The 20,704-nt window shown below is 32.8% G+C and overlaps 1 protein-coding gene across 4 annotated transcripts in view; it reads left to right on the top strand.

Annotated features, from left to right (window-relative positions):
• Positions 1 to 20,704, top strand: part of LOC143345521 (dual specificity calcium/calmodulin-dependent 3',5'-cyclic nucleotide phosphodiesterase 1) — a 441,802-nt gene that overhangs the window by 111,869 nt on the left and 309,229 nt on the right. The window contains exon 2 of one of the 4 annotated variants that reach the window (XM_076772737.1): positions 17,871 to 18,076. The exons of the other annotated variants lie outside the window; for them this stretch is intronic. Within the exon in view, the coding sequence (XP_076628852.1) occupies positions 17,953 to 18,076 (124 nt within the window). The 5' untranslated portion in view covers positions 17,871 to 17,952. The remainder of the gene's footprint in view (positions 1 to 17,870; positions 18,077 to 20,704) is intronic. 4 annotated transcript variants of the gene reach the window in all.

Genomic DNA, 20,704 nt, shown 5'->3' on the forward strand with positions numbered 1-20,704 from the left:
CTTCGCTGCATGGTTCGGTCAATACACCGTTGCACAAATTCCTGCTAAATCATGAGCAGAACGATTGCTTCGATTCTATAAAGCAATACTAATGTTCAATATACTAATAGAATTCATTTTTATTCCTTGAAATTTTCAAAAATTTACTTTGTATTATCTTGGGGCAGTAGTACCGAAATTTTTAAGAAAAGACTTTTTATTGTGCTTTTATGATAAATATAGTCCATTTTATGTCCATTATAGTTTCTGAAGATAAAGATAAAAAATCATGCAGCAAAAGAGTAACTAAATAAGTAAAGGTAAAATACATAACCAAGTAAGTAACTGTACATGGAAAAATGAATCGAAAACGTGGGATACCACCCTTCTCAACGTGAGAAAATCAATTTTGAAAATGCATGGAGCGCAGTTCGAGCTATCCGTCAACTTTATGGACTTCTTTGCGAATAAATGTGTTGAATGTTGCGTTTGTCAAATCGTGCTGTCATAAGGTGTTACACGGTCCTGTTTCCATCGCTCTTATCCTCTTTCAAACCGTTTCGTTTCACTTTTCAACGCGGTAAAAGATACATTTTTCCATTTCTACCTCCCACGTTACTCTGTTCCTTTAAATCAAATTTTTCGGTCATCCACATCGAGAGATTAATTTCTCATAACAGATTTCGCGGATACGAGAAAGTAGATGTCACGCGTTTTAAGTCGCAATTTTTCCGTAAGACGGGAACACAATTTTCGAGCTAGCAATCGTTAATCTGTTACTCTAAGGAAGAATTTTAATTCCTGTCGCCGCTTTAGTCTTCGCGACACACAAGCGAGATTCTTGAAATATTTGAACATCGTTCAGATTCCACGTCTTACAGATGAAAATCTGCACCGTCTAATCGAGTACTTCGGTATCAGTAAATCGATCACGGAAACGTCGACCCTGTTCCACGAGTTTCCATCGAAATCGCGATCCACCGACGCTCAACGTTTGGAATTGATCCTGTACGGCCACACTTCAAAACGTGCATCGTAATTCGACTCAAGGAGCCGGGAGTGTTTCGTTTGGTTAAATCGCGATTGTTCACCAGCTTGTAGCTTGGAAATTTCATTTGGCCCCGGTGTTTCGGTTTTCTTTTTATTGTGTCACGAACGAAATCGAGTTCGCTGCTATCACGATAATTCGCCGATGGCGAACGGGAAATCGAACCGATGAATATGAATTCTTTTTCCGATTTCGATCACACGCTTTGAGAGATACGAGACGCAGATTTTAATAAGCTGTCTCGAAGTTGCATAGGATAGAGAAATTTCAATGGACGATGAATAGGTCGTTCCTTTTGTTCTTCCTATAATAATCGAATGGACGTGGCAAAAGCACACGATCATTCGGTGCTAGTGGTGGAGTTTGTTTCGATGAGAGAGAAATAAAAGCACCACGTTTCCATTTTCTGATGAATATTTGCTCTAGACGAAAGAATTGGTTTATTTGGATATTTATTTATTTATTTACACGTATGGGTTTACACCCTTTATGTGTCTATATACGGGAAATAGTCGTATTAAAAAAATATTAATTTATATTTTGTAGTATATCAATACACAATATTGTATATACCATTCGTAATTTTATTCAAGCTAATTATGGGGGAAATGATTGAGTATAGGAAACAGTCAATATTATGATTATATGTTAGCCAAGGAAACGATTTGTTTTATAGTTCGGGAAGCAGAGAATATTTTTTAATAGGGATATTTAGGCGTGATTAACGATTTACGCATTTATTTTCGCAGTCATGAAACCTTTTGTTCAAGTCAACATTGTTATGAAATTCTTTTTATAATGTTTAATAGTATTTACAATTAGAAATTGTATTTGTATGCATTTCTATTGTTCAAAATTTCTTGCATGCTTATCCTGGCTGGTTCCATCGAAATACGTTAGGCAGACAGACAATTTATTGATAAGAATCAATCGCTATATTTGAATATCGCTATAGGGTTACTGTGAAAGAAGTGCAAATAATGTTCACTGGTTCGCAGACTATTATTGGACATTGATTCAATATGTGTATATTTGTAATTGGTCTGAGTGAAACGTGAAGTTTGACTAGTTCTAACAAGGGAAGTCACGTAACGCGTCTATTGATAACTTTTAACAAAAATGTAGAAAAGTCGCGTAGCAAATATATTTTGTGTCGTATCATTTTGCTCGGAACACTTAGAAAATCTAAAATTTAAAAAAGATGTTTCAGAATTAGAGATATAAACTTAATTGATTGGTAGAATTTGCAAGAACAAATGAAAAATATATAATAATGCCTTGTTATTTGTAATGTGAGAGTAATTTCTAAAATGATGTATTATTAATTAATATAAATTCATTTCCCTTTTTTTCATGGTTTTAACATTTGATTTTGTTCATGATACTATTAACAGCGTAGGCAAAAAATGAATCTACAATAAAGCAAATCCAATTCGACGACGCGTATTACGTATTGGCACGTTGTATTACTAAGGTACTGAGCATTGTACAGTACAATCTATGTATAATTTTATAAACATTAAAAGTGAACAATTGGATATTTTTGAAACAATCAAGTTTCAATCATACCTATATTAAATCAGACAAATTCATTTTCTCTTGTGAACTTTGCTAATTAGTACAGTGTGTATCTATAATTCAGAACACTTGTATTGCATGTAGAGCTTATTAAGGGTTCAAATTAATTACGTAGGTAAACCTCTAATTATTTTGAGCGGTGTACTAATTAAAGAGATCTAACGGCAAGATATGAGAATGGTTTGCTATCGGAATCGAATGCAATATTTAATTTAAAATTTTACAGAGGCAGATTATCGTAGTCTTTTAAAGATTACATAAGAAATAGCCAACAGCTTTCAGAAAGTGGAACTATGTATTTTTCACTCGTATTACTCATCGATATTTTATTTTTGATTGATGATGATAATTTATACATAAGTGATATTTAAATCCCTATATCTCGATAGATATTATTTTACATAAATATTATAACATTATAATAAATTTGTTGTATGGAAGAGCAGCAGTGAATGTGAATCGTATCAAATGTACTCTTCGGTAGATTCATTAGTATTTTGTTTACGGTATTAAGATACGATTTGTATTCATCGAAACATGGTGAAACCGATAATTGCATTTCCTTTTGTAATTACTTCACATTGTTTGTCAATGTATTAATTGCAGAGATAATAATCTACTGTTGGAAAAATAATTATTGCCACTTGTTCTTTCATTCTTTTGTTCGTGGAAAACAGTCGACAAATATAATGTAAGTAGACCAGAATGTAACGGAAATCTCTTTGAATTCCGACAACATTATGCTACAAGTTTTTCTCACGGATATTGATTATTTGTTATCTAATTAATTATTTTGCTCTTATGTTTGAAGTTTTAGTGCATTCCAGCGACTGATTTAAATTAATTAAAATATAAATTTAAGACACTGTTATGATTCCAGTTATCGATATTTGTTCACCTTGATTGGAAATAAATTTTAGAAAAAGATACTATTACCTCGATCGAAATTTCATGTATATAATTTTAATCTGTCAATAATATGTTATAACCCTGAAGCAGATTTTTAGCGACATATAGTCAATAGGAATATTTAGTCGATGATCTATTTTTTCATATTGACGTAAAATTATAATTGTTAAACTTTCGTTCCTATAAGAGAATTTTTTATTAGACGGGGTCTTATCTCACAACTATTAACATTGTGCTTAGTTACTTATTGTACGAAGCAAAATATAGTAACTATACTAATAAGTTTAAAATTTATATCAATTCTCGATATTAGGAAGAAATTTTTTCTTCTATACAACTTTCTATGTTTCAGTACTAGCTAATCAATTCTAATATCATTATTCTAAAGATCATCAACTATGAACGAAATGTGGAATGAAAAATAAAAGATTTATTTATAGAATTTTTACTGAAATACTAAGAAGAAATACAAATTATTCCTAACGACTTATTTTGATAATTCGTGAAAAGTAAACCTACATTAAGTTATATTTCACAACATTTATGTTTAATTATTAATTATATAAATATCTTACTTACGAAATGATACTTAGTCTACTTTGCTTTGTTATGGAAAATACGGTACAGAATATTATTTTATTCAGCAATTTCTAGATTTATGTTCGGTTAATAAAACATATACGATCAATTTGATTTTTGTAAGTAGTACCTGATGCACTAGTCTGAATCAAAACCAACTGAATTATATAAAATAAACGAGGTTTCATTGTATTTGTATACTAAATGAATTTCAAGCAAAGATTATGTTCTTATTAGAAAAAAAAGCGCGTAACAGAAATATCTTATTATTAGAATCGAATACATAACGGAAACATCTTGTTATTGGAACAGAATATATTCCGAGTTACAGGAAATCCTCTTTGCAGGGGAACATACCGCTATAAAAGTATCCTACGCAAGATTTGCTGTTTCTTCAAGAAGCTTTATGCTTTCGCAAGTAGCAGTAGCATTATACGAGATTTCATAGTTTCGTCTATACATGAATACGTTTATCAGAAAGACGGCGCTCCTTTGACATTTTGATATTTTTGATTTTCTTCCGGGACGATATTTCTTTGAGGGTGAAAGAGTTGCATCGAATCACGATTGTCGAACAGAAATTCAGTTTCATATACAAATCCGGACAGTGCGATACCGGGTTAATTTAATTAATTCAAGCCAGCATCCTCGTTCTATTTTTCGCTCAGTAGCATCTCAATATGCAAATGCTTGCTTAACATGAAATTTACTTAAACAAGCATCCAATTAAAAGCCGTCTCGTAGGTCGAAAATGTATAAAAAAATCACACAACTGATATTAATATCAATACTGAACTCAGTGATTTTTTAGAAATTACACGCTTAGCTGATCAAAAGAACTTTGAGAAAAGAATACAAAATTCTCATACATTTTAGGATCACAAATTAAAAATTTTGTAAATATTTAAGTATTTAAATTTGTATTTATGATTTGAAAATAGTCTGTATATTATTAATAAAATAAAAGCAGTAATATTAGATGTGAGTTAACATTCACTGTCATCTGTATACAGGGTGTTCGGTCACTCCTAGGAAAAATTTTAATGGGAGACTCTAAAGGCCAAAATAACATGAAAATCAAGGATACTAATTTGTTGACTGAGGCTTCGTTAAAAAGTTATAGAAACATTTCCAGCCACACAGTATATTTTCGGTAAAGAATTTTTTCTCGAAAGTACGTAGGATTTCGGTGATACGTAATTTTTTCAGAACAATTTAAAATTTTTCTTTTTCGTCGAAAAATTTAGGCACCCACCCCCCTTGACGATTTTTCTTAAAACTTCGTTTTTCATTTTTAATAAATTTATTTTACGTCCTACGGAAATTTTGTTTAGTACTTTTTTGTAGGTATCCATGAGCTCGACTTCTATACTAAATTTCATTGAGATACGTTCTCTATTGTAGAAGTTATGGACGTTTCCAGATTGGACCATTTTTATGGGGGTTTTCTCACTTCACGATGTTAAGGAACAACTTTTCAAACATTCTTGGAATTTCTACATATTCTTCATTAAAATACGCGTTGTTTGCCTTTTGGAAAACTAAAATCCTCCAATCCGTACAGAAGTTATGATATTTTAAACATTTGCATGAAATTTCGAGGAAGCATTTCTGGCCATAAATTACATTTTCGATTAGGAATTTTTTTTTCGAAACTGCGTAGGATTTTGGGGGTATTTGTATTGACCAAAAATGATTGTAATTGACGCCTGCAATCAAAAATAATTTTTTTAGAACGATTTGAAATTTTTTAATTTTGTCGAAAAATTTGTTCGCCTACTCGAATTTTTTTTCGAAACTGAGTAGGATTTCTGGGGTGTGTCTGTTGACAAAAAATGATTGTAATTGACCCCCACAGCCGAAAATAACTTTTTTAGAATGATATAAAATTTTTTAATTGCATTTTTTAATAACTTTTTAACGAAGCCTCCATCAACAAATTGGTATTCTTGATTTTCGTCTTATTTTGGTCTCTAGAATTTCCTATTAAAATTTTTCCCAGAGGTAGCCGAACACCCTGTATAATATTCTGTTACTAAATTTTAAGCAGAAGCCACAAAGGCAGTTGGAAATAGATTAGCCAAAATTGCTTTAGCACAAGTTTCGTGCAGCAAGATTTTAATATTGTTGCATTTACAAGGACAAGACTCGCACGAGGGTGCTTCAGTTTATAAGTTCATCTGTTTTCCATTTAAAAACACGGACCGTGTAACGCTTCTTCATCTCGGGAGGGAAAAAGAGTTTTTCTCGTTACGTAGTAATTTAATGCACAATGTTTTCTGTCCCGCAGGAAATGCCGATTAATAATGTCGCATCTGTGTGGAATGCAATTAAACCCGGCGTAATAGGTTTGGAGAAGTGAATTTACATGATTTCCGCGGAAATTTACCATAACCGATCGAACAACCCTGTTGTATAAACCACTTCCATTAAATGGTACAGTTAAGGTATATGAAGGAAACATCGAACGCGTCTCTTCATTAACGTATATCGGTTCGATATTCAACAGATTCTGAACAAATCACTACATTCCACTCCTGAATTGTACGTATACAGGGTGTCCGGCCAATCCTGGGAAAAATTTTAATGGGAGATTCTAGAAACCAAAATAAGACGAAAATCAAGAATACCAATTTGTTGATGGAGGCTTCGTTAAAAAGTCATTAACAATTAAATTCAAAAATTTCAAATCATTCGGGAAAAATTATTTTCGGTTGCGGGGGTCAATTACAATAATTTTTGGTGAATAGACATACCCCCGAAATCTTGCGCATTTTCGAGAAAAAAATTCAGTACGGGCGCAAATTTAAACGTTAATAACTTTTTAACGAAGCCTCCATCAACAAATTGGTATTCTTGATTTTCGTCTTATTTTGGCCTCTAGAATCCCTCATTAAAATTTTTCTCAAGGGTGGCCGGACACTCTGTATAATCTATTAGTAACTACATTTCGAAGTATTTGTACTTTCCACAGAAGATGCAAAAGTTTCGCCAGAGACTATTGTAAATATTCACATTCAACATCTGTGATCCCTAGTTTCAGATTATTCTGAAATTGACTATGTGATTCATAGATTCGCGCTCAAGTATGTATATATCTATCGAATGCTTCATGAACTTACTTCGGATGTACAATTCACTTTTGTGTGATCGTACTAAGGCAAATAATCCTTATTATTGACATGGTTGATAACAATCGTCATTTTGAAAGTAAATAGAAAATCAAATACAATAGTAATTGCTTGCTGAAATAACATACATGTTTTCGACCATATTGATCTTCCAAACATATATTCGGATGTAACAGAACATGTTAATTTTAACTCAAACAGTTTCGCATTATACAAACATAATCAAACATGGCTCTCTGTTACATGTTTCATAAAAATATATTGTTGTTCGTCTTCCTTCACTTATTTTTTAATTCAAAAGATTTCGTTTTATATTTTACGTAAAATTGACGAGGATATTATACGTACTGCATGTCTCAATGCAATTTTTTAATAAATACTTTTTCTTTTGCTTATTTTATTAACTACGTATTTGGTCACGTCAAAGGTGACTGAAGAATTTTGAAGGAAAGCATATTTGTCGCGTCGGAGGCAACTCAAGACTGCAAACAGTTTGCATAGTTTTCTATATTTTAGAATATAAACGTTAGACTACAGGACTTAAAAATAATTCAGCAAAAAGAAGTACTTGTTTCGTGTAAAACAATTTAATTGAACTTTCATAACAGTAAACCATATAATGTATTAGAATACTTCGATTAATAGGGAAAATAAATCTATAATTCACTTTAAAAAACACATATTTCTGTAGAATGATATTTTAGAAATATAATTCTTTAGAGGAAGCCTATATTTGCCTTATAAATAGACTTGGTAGAAAGGTATGAAATAGCACAACAAAAATTATATAAAAAACGTTTATATGTGAAATATGTATATGTTTTCAGAAGCTTTTCCTTATAAACAGATGAAATCACATTTATTTCAGGAATGCTTTCAAGCAGAATTGGGCTACATTTTATTCAGACAATTTTGACTAAAAGTAATGGTTCTAACAAAGTCCTACTTTAAATATTAATGTTATACTATATTATATTTGAACAAAAAGTTCGTTTTAATTAAAATTCTTTAAGAAGAACGAATTCCAAGACGAAACATTAATAGTCGTTAATTATATTCCTGAAAACCAGGACTACGAATAAGTTTTATTTAATAACTGAAATTTTTAACTGTAATATCGCACAGCAATTTATTCCTGTCATCTACCCGATCGAGTAGTTAAACTTTTATCTGTTCGTTGCGAAATATTTCACTGCATAATTGAAATTTGTGTTTGTATTTAACGTCGTAACGGATGAACAGTTGTTTCTCTATTAATCGTTATTCGAAATGTTTATCTAGAAAAAGTTTTGAGTAACTCAGCTTTTAACGCAGTAGGTGTCAATCTATATTGATTAAAATCCCAAACAGCAATGTTTGCTTGAAAGGAAAGAAGCATAATATTCATTTCTTATCATTTTATGTTGCATAACTTCTAGAAAGAAAAATAACGATATAGACAGCATCAAAAATTCGCGAGATACGTGAGAAACCGTCTGACTATCAAACTTCTAATTAATTAATTTTTATTTAAAAGAAAGAAATTTGGATTTCTTTTGTTAAGCGTTTAAATTTCTTTTGAATTATACGAAAGAGTTTCGTTGATCAGGATCTCGGTAAGTCACTCTTTACTAAAGTGGTAGGAAGCTAACCTTTTTTCGAAGTAACTCGGACTTCTGGTCTGGACGTTTAGAAATTATTACTGTTTCTACAATGAGGTTAGATACAAGCTATTTATTATATTATAATAATACGTTTTTTACGCCATAGATGCACATTAGTAACTACAGGAAGAAAGAAAGCAAAGAAATAATGAAAAAATGTTAATATTAGTAAAGTTGTAGTGTAATGAGCGAGATTCAACAACGAATAATATTCACGTGGTTATTAAATATAACCTTGAAAGAGTACCTGAGCTTGTACTATTAATAAGTGGAGATTAATCGCATTAATTCGCCATATTCGACACATTACACCTCGTCAGATTTTTATTCATTACGAGTTTTACAACGTTTACTCTATAAAGAAATTAATAAGAACATACGAATGATGCGATGATTCGCTTGCTCGGATTTTTCAACGAGAAACGAAAGATTTCACTCTAATAGAATGGCCATATCATCCGACAGATTGCGAAAAATTATGGAACAAGATAAATATCGTTGATTAGACACTGTTTGTGCAAATGCAATAGGAATTGACGCTCCGGTAAAGAATTTGAGCTGATGGCATTAGTCGACTTGAAATCTCCACAGATAGGACGATTCATCGCTGAAAGGGAAGAATTGGAAGCAGCTAGTTTGCAAAGCAAATATCCCTTGAAATCCCTTCTATCGTTGTCCGAGTCTCGGTTTGGCTTTGAAGGCATTTTAAATTGCGCATTTAATAACAACGTTTGTCGTGCAATGGCGTTGCAAAGTTTTGGATGTCGCGAAATTGTTACAGCGTGGGATAAAATAAAAGTCATAAATAGAAATTTAAACAAAAGCTAAAGTCGCTTATGTTCTTTAAATTACTTATTAGTTGCTACTAAGCTATTAATGAAAGCAGAAGTGTGTAGTACATTTTTAAGAAGTATTAAAGTGTAGGGACTTTCCAATTTATTTGGAAATGGATAGAGGAATATTTTGAGATAAAAGTGAGATTAACAGAATTCTTTTATTACCTTCAGAAAGGTATTTTACATAAAAAAATAGCAGAACTAATAAACGAAAGTCGAAAAGTGGTGAGAAATTTATTAAAACAATCCTATAAATTATGAAGAAAAAAGAATATTAGAAGAACTCGAGCAGTAACGGAACGTGAGAGGCGAGCCATTATACGCGAAGCTTCAAATTCTAGTAAAAAGAAAAAACAGTAAGAGAAACTGCTGCAGTAGCAGGTGTTGCAACAAGTAAAAAAAGTGTACTACTCATTTTTTAACACACAAAAAATTAAAATACTACCCTCTATTAACAACACGATGGAGAGAGAAGTGTTTGGCATTTGCAAAAATGCATATACATTTGAATAAACGATAGAGACAAGTAACATTCAACATACCCAACTGGTTAGTATTCATATTTTCACGATTTAGGAAAACAGGAAATCATCTTAAGCTCTCAACAAATGGGAGGAGGGGAGAGAAAACGTAATAATATAGGATACCACAGCAAAACAAACATAAATTTCTTAACAGGTTTTAAAAATAGCAAAAAAATATATATAATATAATTAATAAATAAACAACTGGGGCAACAGGAGGCTAAAATTACTAAGACCGGACTTTTCAATACGATAATATGTCCATCCATGCCGTTAATTGCATACAAAATTATTTAAATTAAAAAAACAGAAGCTTTGGATTGACCTACACGGTGTTTATAAAGAAAATAATAAAAATCCCCAGTTCTTTTTATTTACGCGTGCATACACTTTGCGGTTATTAACGGTTACCTGCTACAATATTGTAATAATTTACCGTAGAATGAAAAGAAAAAGTAAACGATCCAAAGCACGCTTTGTTGCAAGAAATGTTCAACGTACGGTATAGATACTTGAGAATTACGGACGCTAACACAGTCGTGCGACTCCAGGAACAGTCGTGTGTGAAAATCACACGGGAAACATTGTCGTACAAAGTGCTTACTTTATATACAGAAAGTCGACTGGGATTTAGGTAGGTACTGGAAACTAGAGCTCGTTATAGTCAAACGACTTCAAGGAGAGCGAGAAAGAAATAATAATGCAGTTCCTGAGGTTGCACGACTGTAGTTAAGGGATAGAATGCGTTACGCTTTATGTATTTTTCTTGTTAATACTATTTGACAAAAAACTGAAAGAAATAATCTATACAGAACATTCTTTGCCGGTGATACGACATTGTTGACGTTTGTAGCACAGTCATATCGTCAATAAATTACTTCCTTATACAGGAAATAGCTTCCGCCACTTGTTGAAGACTAATTTGTCGCGTCGAATTTAACGCATCAATCGCATACTAAGCCAGAAAATGTACTAATATACAGCAAATCTTGTCTTGCAGTTATAAAAGTATGGTTAAACACATTTACTTTTTATTTTTTGTTAATCTTTATTAATATATTTGTGAGGTTTTGTGATCGAAATAAGACCAAGCACGGTATAACTTAGATCGTATTTAAATATGTAACGAGTGACAATAACTCATTTTTTTGTTGACATTCGTAAACACAATTTCGTACTCTATTAGAAGTAGGTTAAAAACAAATTATATCGTGTTTAGTCTTATTTTAATCGGAAAACTCTCACAAATACATTGGTAAACGTTTCATCTTTGCATTATGTACTATGTATGTATTGTCTCACCGCCGTTGAGCTTCTTTGATGTGTCAAGTGGAGTCTCTTCTCGAAAGTAGAGAAGACTATCAACCTTCAATTTGTGGAAACGTACGAACTTAAACTTGTCTATAAATGCCGACTGTCGACGAAAACATTTGTCAACTTCATCGTGACGATGTAAACATAAAGTCGACGAAAGTCGATGTCGATCTGTAATCCCAGGGTAACCCTAATCACCTTCTGCTTGTTTGAGCTAGAATACTTTTGGACACAGTCTGCATTGAAAACAATAGTGGCCACGAAGGGGTTAATTTTCGTTCGATAGCACCTGAAAAAGGAATCGTCGTTTTCAATCGTCAGTGACCGGTTTTCCGTGTCCGGGTAATTCTTGGAAATAATTTTACCGAGGATTGAAGTACGTCGGCGAAAGGTGAGACCGCAGGGCCCTCGTTCGTTGCACCGCTGCCCTTCGATGATAGGGATACGTCACGATCGAGGAAGTGCACTCGATGCGACCACTCGGTTCCGGAGTCACGTATACCACGCGAACTATTAATTCACCGAGGCCTCTTAACCAGGCAGCCAGGGTGGCAAGGGATGGCGAGGGCAAAGAACGGAGAGAACGGGGCCAGAGGGAGGGATCGTGAATGCACGAACGAAGATAAGGGCGAGAAAGGAAGCACGGGAGACCGAGTAGCAAAGTAAGAATCGAGAAAAATAGAGAAAGGATGGTTGGAAAAAGGGAATACGACCGAAATGGAGGAACCAAATATGTTGACACCAGTGTTCGTTTGGCCGATTATCTGGCAAACAAAGAATCTTATTTATCAACCCAACGAAAATTTTATTAACGCTTTGTTTGCAGAGCTAATTTCTTAAAACATTTTTTTGTTGATCACTGCTTGAGATTTTTTTGTAATTTATACTTTTTATCGAATAACCATATTTTAAGTTTTTACGGAGGCTGTCATTGACGAAATATATCGCACGTCTTTTCATTGGAACGAGAGTTCTAATTCGGGAAAAAATCGGTACACGAAGTCTCTGTGCGGTAGATACGAATTAGCTGGCAACTTTAAACGAAAGATACGTTGTTTTTAGAAACAAATTTTATTTATTTTTAAAACATGATATCACACGTAATACTACATTAGAATTTTTATAAAAGTAACTAGTGTCCTTGAATTTTATTGTACGTCAATCACTATTGAAAACAATGTAGTAGAGACATTAGAAGTGCACAAGTTGGTCAGAAACGAGGAAGTTTAATGAGAAAGGAACAACTTCTGGAGCGTTAATCTCTTGCTAAAGTAGTGTTAAAATCTGAGCAGGAAGCTCATAGACCGTTGATTTATCAACTAGTTGGTTTATAATATATTTTGTCGGTAGTTTTAAAATATAATACGATTCAGAACAAAAGTTTTAAGGCTAACAACCGTGAAACGAGCACGACCTAAGCGCTAGCAAAATACGGACTGATTCTCCTTCAAAGTAAAGCTTTTGGACGTATAAAGTATTTAGAAGGGAAAGGTTTAAAGGTGACCTTACTCGCCAAATACGAAGTTAAATTTTACATGAAATTAACTCTTAAAGTGGAAAGCGTAGTGCACTGAGTAACAATTGTTCGATAGAAGGCTTTATGACTCAAAATGTTCTTACTCGATTTTTGTAATACTATATAGAATTGTAAGGCGGCAAAAAACAAATGCTACTTATTTTTTTTAGCGATATAATTTTAAGGAATGAAACTATTTTCTAAAGTTATAGTATTCTGATGGTATGTTTAAAATTGCTAGATATACAAAGAAGTTTTTGATACAAATTCTGAATCACAAATTCATATCACTGGAAACATAAGATTGATTAATATTTGTTATATTTGTAATTGTCAATATGTATTTAATATGAGTAAAAAATAAATATACTTGCGACTAATCGTAAATTTTGAATGAACATACTTCATTATATTGTTACTTCACAAATGTTGAAATTATAAACGGTAGAAACGATGTTCTTATTTTCTATTAAAAAACCAAGAGGAACTTGTTTCAAAATCTTTTCAACAGTTTTAAGATAATATTAAAAAATGAAATTTTGGAGGGTAGTTTCATCGCTTACGTTCAAATTACATCGTTAAATAAATAGGTATCCTTTATTTTCAATCAATTTATAAATTTGTAGTTTTATCAAATTCGAAGGGAGAATCCTCGCACCCTTGTATATGGATAATAGTCAGATATAAACAAATTTCTTATCAAAGTAAAAGTTTAAAATTACAAATAGAAAATAAATAACTCTTGATCTGTCATTTGTTCGATAAAACTTACAATCTTAATTATAAAATGAAATTATATTTCATACTAATTGATTAAAAGCTTATCTGAATAAATACTGTTGAGAATAAATCGCTATACGGTATTTTCATTTGTTATTAATTATTTGAATAAAACTTTGCCCATCTATGATAGCAAGAAACTTATTGAACAGTTGGTTTGTCATCGAATAGCGGTTAACAGATACAAAAATATTTCTGATAAACGTTTTTCAAAAATACTGTATCCTAGACATCTGTATCGTAAGCCAGTCTTTCATATGTTCTTACAGAGAAAAGAAAGAAATTTTATTTTTTTAATAGAATCATGTTGGCAAAAGTTAAGCAAGAAAGCCCACCGTATCCGGGAATAGAATAAGGAAATGGTACGAGGGTAGAGGCGAAGGTTAGTTTTCGATGGAAGAAAATAGGGGGGATACAAATTACACACGAGAGAAATTCAGCCACGTTCAACCCAATAAAATGAAAAAAAGATCTGGGATAGAAAGAAAATGGAAAAAAGAAGGAATCGAGTGTTATAAACGGAAGCTTACGTAAAACGGGGCTGAAGGTGCGAACCGATAGACGTTCAAAGAAAGATCCAGGGTAAATGATGGGGTAAAAGATCGAGAAAACAAAATGTTCGGAGAAAGAGGGGAAAATCCGAATTACTGGCGGAATGCTAGAGGAAACGAAAAAGAGAGAAACAGGGTTTCGAGATACTTTGGGAGGAATGTTTGAATATTATTACCTTTAGTACTTGTTGGAAAAGAAAAATATTAATGTAAAATAGATCTGTACGTCTTATGAAATCAGAAAACAATAGTTACTTAATCAACGATGGGAAAGTTGTAATAAAGACACAAAATTGGAATACTATAAGGACTCTCGAACACTTTTTGAAATAACATTTCGGATTTTGTAGAAGCTTGGATGTGTTGTAGTCGTTAGCAATATTTAAACATTTTTCGAAGGAATTTTAAAAATGGTGAAAACTGTTGAGTGTCTAAATAAAATATAAAATTTAAAAATTGAATAATGTCTTTTGTTTTTTCTATGGAAAGTACCACTTCTTCTGCAAAATATATACATATCGAAGAATGATTAAAAAGCGGTTTAAAAAGTTTCGTGTTGGAAATTTCAGTTTAGTAGATGATAATCACTCTAATAGGTAGGCTTACCGAGGTTGATAGTGGTTCGCAACATTGCATATTGAAATACAACGTTGAAAATTATTTATACCAAGTTATGGTTTCTAAATAGGATGTTTGAAATCTGCATAATTTGAGTGAAAGCTTAAAGTATATCAGCTTAAAATTCTCTTTTGAAACGCTGTAATGATGAATCATTTTTTACTATACGAATAGTGAGATTGGAAGGGAATACTGTATTAAGAACTTTTGCAATCTATTGGAACCATTAATTTCGATGAAACCAATTGTTTCCAATTAGAACAACTAAGGAGAAATATTAAACGGGCAGAACTAGCTAACAGAAAAGGAATAATCTTTCACCAAAACAATACGAGACCATTTTCACTTGATAAGATTAGGAAGTTACTTGTGAGATGCAAAAAAATCGTGGATTAAAATGGTTAATACGTTGTTTAATAAAGTTCCATATACTTAAAAAAATGATGATTGTTTCTCACTAAAAATTTCGATATTATTTTTTGACTAACCCCATAGTATTATCGTGGATTTTACGAATAGGTGTCTCAGACATCAAGCTTTATTTTTTAATATTATTAGGTTGGTGTGTGTGAAATATTTTTACAAATGATAATCTTCACCCTATTTTTATCTTATAGGTTAACATTTAATTAATTTGAATATCCCAAATTGAAAAAAATAATTTTTATAGAACCTAAATATTTTTGAAATACTATTTTTATATTTTCTTCGTCTCAAAATAATTTATCCTTGAAAAAGTGATATATTTTATGTGGTATTATACATAGGTATATGCCAGTTTTATGGGATTTAAATCGAGCGAGCTCCCAGGCCAGACTAAACTTAGCATTTTCTCTTGAGAATACTGTTGCATAAAAATTGCTTCGCCATTAGTACAAACATTTTCTAATTCTCGATCTAAATATTGTTCCTACAACTGTTTATATTTTACACTATTCTTCATCCGTTCCAACACCTGAAGCTAATGACTAGACCGTGGATCTTTAAGCATTTATGGAAAATTTGAATTCTCGAAAAACTACAGAATACACTTAACATGCAAAAATATAAGAAATAGACAATGAAAAATATAAGAAAGAGACAACCCTTTACAAAACTCCCATTTCATTAATTCAATTAATAAAAATATGAATTTGCATAAAGATCCGCTTTGACACTAATAACGAATATACAGCCACGAGTAAAAATAATCGATTGCAAATAATCGTTTCGCGCATATTAATTTGCACAATACTATGGTACCAAATACGTAGCGCAAGTTAAACTATCGTAAGTGGTATGATTTTCACGGCTCTCCTCTAGCTTAGGCATGCACGAACGCGGAATGTAATTTTCATAGCGCGCGCGTTACGTGTGAAATCCCCCGAAGCGACGCGCCTAACCGCGAACAATAGTGATCTCACAGCGCCGAGAGTTTTGGCGCATCTGTTCGTGCACGTTGCAGCCGGTCGGTGCATCACGGCGCTAATTCTCAGTCCGTGTTGTTTGATGGACTTTCGTCGGGACCCGCGGTTTACCTAACGGAATTGAACTTTACCCTTTGTCGCTTTTGGCAAACCTACGCCCCCGTCCGAACGAGACAAACTCACCTCGTCCCTGGAGGTCCGTGATAAAGTGTTACGCCCGCGGTGCTTCGCGAGATTTTTACTGCGGCTGCACCGTGGCCCGATTCTTCGAGAAATGTGCTGGGTACGCGAGACGATCATTCGGGAATATAGTGGTTCGAAAGTTTTATCGGTGCGCCAGAAACTTTTTGTCTGCTCGAGCTCCAATCGCGTGACAACAGTTGACGAGGGACAAGCCGCACGGTAACTCGCAACGTCAAATATCGATATAACTAAACTCGTGCTCGGTGTTTGCAATCGCATCGATAAGGACTATACATCACGTGCTTCAATTTTGGAAATATTTAGTTTATTTGAAGAATTTTTAAAGCTTAATTAGATCGGTGGGAGTAAATGGTTGCCCTATAATTTGAATTTCGTTGCAATTTAAACGTTTCTGTCAACGAAATATAATTCATCAAAAGTTACAATGAGATTCAGAGAGTTATTGTATATTCATGCGAAATTTTTTATTAATCGCCGAGGATTTACAATATTTACGTGAAGTTTTCTTCGTCGATTAATGTCTGATGTACTCTTGCAACCTTCAACTATTTGAATGAGTAATACTCAGCTGTATCAAAATATAATAAAAAATTATGTTCGAGACACGTGCCACGATGTTACCCTTATTTTACGGCGTCTTTATGCACAACGATGTGTTTTACGAGTACACAAAAACCGAAAGGAATGGAATCTTTATAAAAGGAAAGCTTGCCGATAACCTTTCCATGAAATTTCTTACTTGCTAGTGGTAGGTGGACGTTTAACGTTAAACCTTTTATTAAAGTTCACAGGACGTAGTAATTTTCTCGTTGGAGCTCAAAGGGGCTTTTTGCTGCAATTTTTTAAAAACAATAGTGCACGCAGGATTTCCGGCGAATTTTAGTAAAGGCTTTTTCGTATCGTCGCTCTTGGCTTAAAGCTCTTTTGCTGGAGATAAATTTTAATCTCATTAATATATCGGATCAGTGGCTCGTGAAATTTTTTTCCCAGGCTCGCTCTTACAATTTTTGCGTAAAAGTATCTGCGCGCGACGGGTAAAATGCAAATCAAGCATTGATATCTGAAAATCCTCTCTATCCCGAACGCGATGGAACCGACTTTCTATTTTTATATCTTTAAAGAGGAATTTAATTTATGAAATTTTTTGATAAGTACCTGTACTTATTTTTCTTTCTTAGTCGAACGTATTTCGTCATATTTTCCCCACGATTAATTATTCGTTTAACTATTAAGGCAATACGATTGTTTTTCAAGCGCACGTCCGCAAGTGATACGTTGAAAACAGTGATCGCGAATAATTCATGATCGAGAAATAAGCGAGAGTGCAAGGAACACCATGAGTAAACAGGTGCCAAAGGGGCCACCACCTCCGCCGCTTCCACCGCCCTATCCGCATCACAAGCTCTTCAAGAAGTGCAAGAGCGCAACTTTTCAGCTGGATGGAGCAACGTACACAATAGGTAATTAGTGTAGACGATACGCGTACTTTCGCTTTTAAAAATTAGTCTTTCAATATTTTCGTTTTTAACTTCTATTAATAAAAACATCCGTGGAGTGATGTTGATGAAACTTTACGGATTTGTAGAACAGCTAATAATAACATTCGTGCTCCTTTAATAACGGAAACTTAAGTTTAAAAGGGCGAAACTAACCTTTAAAGTTTCTGCCTGCTAATACCATCTAACCCTCTGCATATTGGACTTCGCAGCCTGTGCCAGAGTCATTCCTGACTCACACTGACATTTTACTAATACAGATATATTTTTTTTCCTCGAACTTGACCTCACGTGCATGTATATTTGTTTAAACACTTTTCCTTTATTGTCAATGATCTTCAAAGTGCTAGTACAGAAATAAAACATTGGAGTTTCATCCTTTACATTTAACTGTTTAATCCCAATTCTATTACAATGTGACTTTGAATCACATATCAAATTTGAACAACTGTAGAATTTATATGTAAATTTATGTTCTAGTGACATTGTACACATAAAATGTGGTTAATATATCAATTTACGTATAAACCTTATAGTTACTCAAACTTAACACGTGATCAAAAGCCACATTCTGGTATGATTAGGGTTAATGATGTTTGAAGCTATTTAACCCTCCATTATGCTTCGTATCAACTATTTCGGGGTAGAATATGTACACACTTCATAAACTATAATTATGACTTTACAGGATGTGAATTTAGTACATACAAATAATAAAGGAAGTTCAAATAAACACTTCTCCTACGTGACTTTGTTTTTGTCTTACAAAATCGAGTTTCTGAGTTACTTTTTTATTCTTAAATATTTCTATTATATCGAGGTTTAATATTTCATACTCTAATCTTGTTAACTGCCTGAAAACACTGCTACATCATTCCGTTCATGAAGAAATATTCTGGTTTACTCTCGATACTTCAATATTCGGTGGAAAATGTGGACTTTTCAATACTACTTATGGACTTAGCGAAATTAGAATTTGTTTATATCCTCATTACTCGCACAAAGGCATATTTGGAAATCTTAGTTATTAATCAACCCTCATACATTCTGCAAACTTTTGTTTCTTCACCAAGATTGTATTGTATAATATATATTTCATTATTTCCTTTTTTTTACGCTTTATGTTCCATCGTATATATTCATACAAACATTCAAAATTAACAGAATCAGGGAAAATGAAAACAATTTGAGTTGCTGCTTTTATGTATAATAATTATGCTTATACTCTTGTCCAGCAGAACAATATTGTAAACAAAGCTCAATCGCATAGTTTGTGCAAGGTAACTTGAATGACAAGTATGTTTGCCGAAATAAAACGACGATAATAGCTTGGTAAATATAGACTACCTGGGCCGTTAATGGATTGTTTTGATCGATTAAGTGGTATCTTGGTTCGACAAAGACGCATCGGATTGCTGATGTCAGGAAGAGGTGTTAAAGACTGCTTGTTTCACAAATACACTATACATTATACATTATATTATACCTAACTATAGATTATACACTAGTAATACTTTCCTCGACATATTAAATATAGTAATAGGTACAAAATTTAGGTTTATATTTAGAATCAATAAACACTATTAAAATCAATAGAATCGACAAAAGGAACAAAGATATCTTAACGATAGATGTACATATACAGGGTGATCGGCCACCCCTGGGAAAAAGTTTAATAGGAAATTCTAGAGGCCAAAATAAGACGAAAATCAAGAATATCAATTTCTTGATTGAGGTGTCGTTAAAAAGTTATTAAAAAATTCAATTAAGAAATTTTATATCATTCACGGAAAAATTATTTTCGGTTGTGGGGGTCAATTACAGTCATTTTTGGTGAATAGACATACCCCCGAAATCCTAACCATTTTCGAGAAAAAAATTCAAGTAGGTGAACAAATTTTTCGACAAAATTAAAAAATTTCAAATCGTTGTAAAAAAATTATTTTTAGTTGCAGGGATCAATTACAATCATTTTTGGTCAATACACATATCCCCGAAATCCTACGGATTTTCAAGAAAAAAAATTCCTTACTGAAAATATAATTTCTGGCCAGAAATACTTCCTCGAAATTTCATGCAAATGTTTAAAATATCATAACTTCTGAACAGATTGGAGGATTTTAATGTTTCAAAATGCAAACTACGCGTATTTTGGGGCAGAATATGTAGACATTCCAAGAATATTCGAAAATCGTCCTGGAAAAATTATTTTCGGTTGCAGGAGTCAATTGCAGTCATTTTTCTAGTTCTGTAGTAGTTCTATAATTTCGTGTGATTGATTTTATTAAATGCTATCATCTATTTTGTTTCTATAGTTTTGTAAATCATAAAGAAATTACGATGCAGCAAAACGAATAGCTTATTTTCGTAAAAGTTACACATATTAATGATACTGGTGCTACTAAAAAATTTCTTTCGAAATATTATCGACTGTAGTAACGTATACGTTTGCAACTCGCGACATGGGTACCAAAGTGCAAATTGTTCCTCGGGGCCAAACAAAATTTAACGTTTTGCACGATTGTGTTAACCAATGTCGTAATTTTGAAAACGTGAATTTCTGTTCAGATCTACGCGGAAAGTATCATAGTA

This window comes from Colletes latitarsis, chromosome 9 (assembly GCF_051014445.1).
Source record: "Colletes latitarsis isolate SP2378_abdomen chromosome 9, iyColLati1, whole genome shotgun sequence".
NCBI lineage: Eukaryota > Metazoa > Arthropoda > Insecta > Hymenoptera > Colletidae > Colletes > Colletes latitarsis.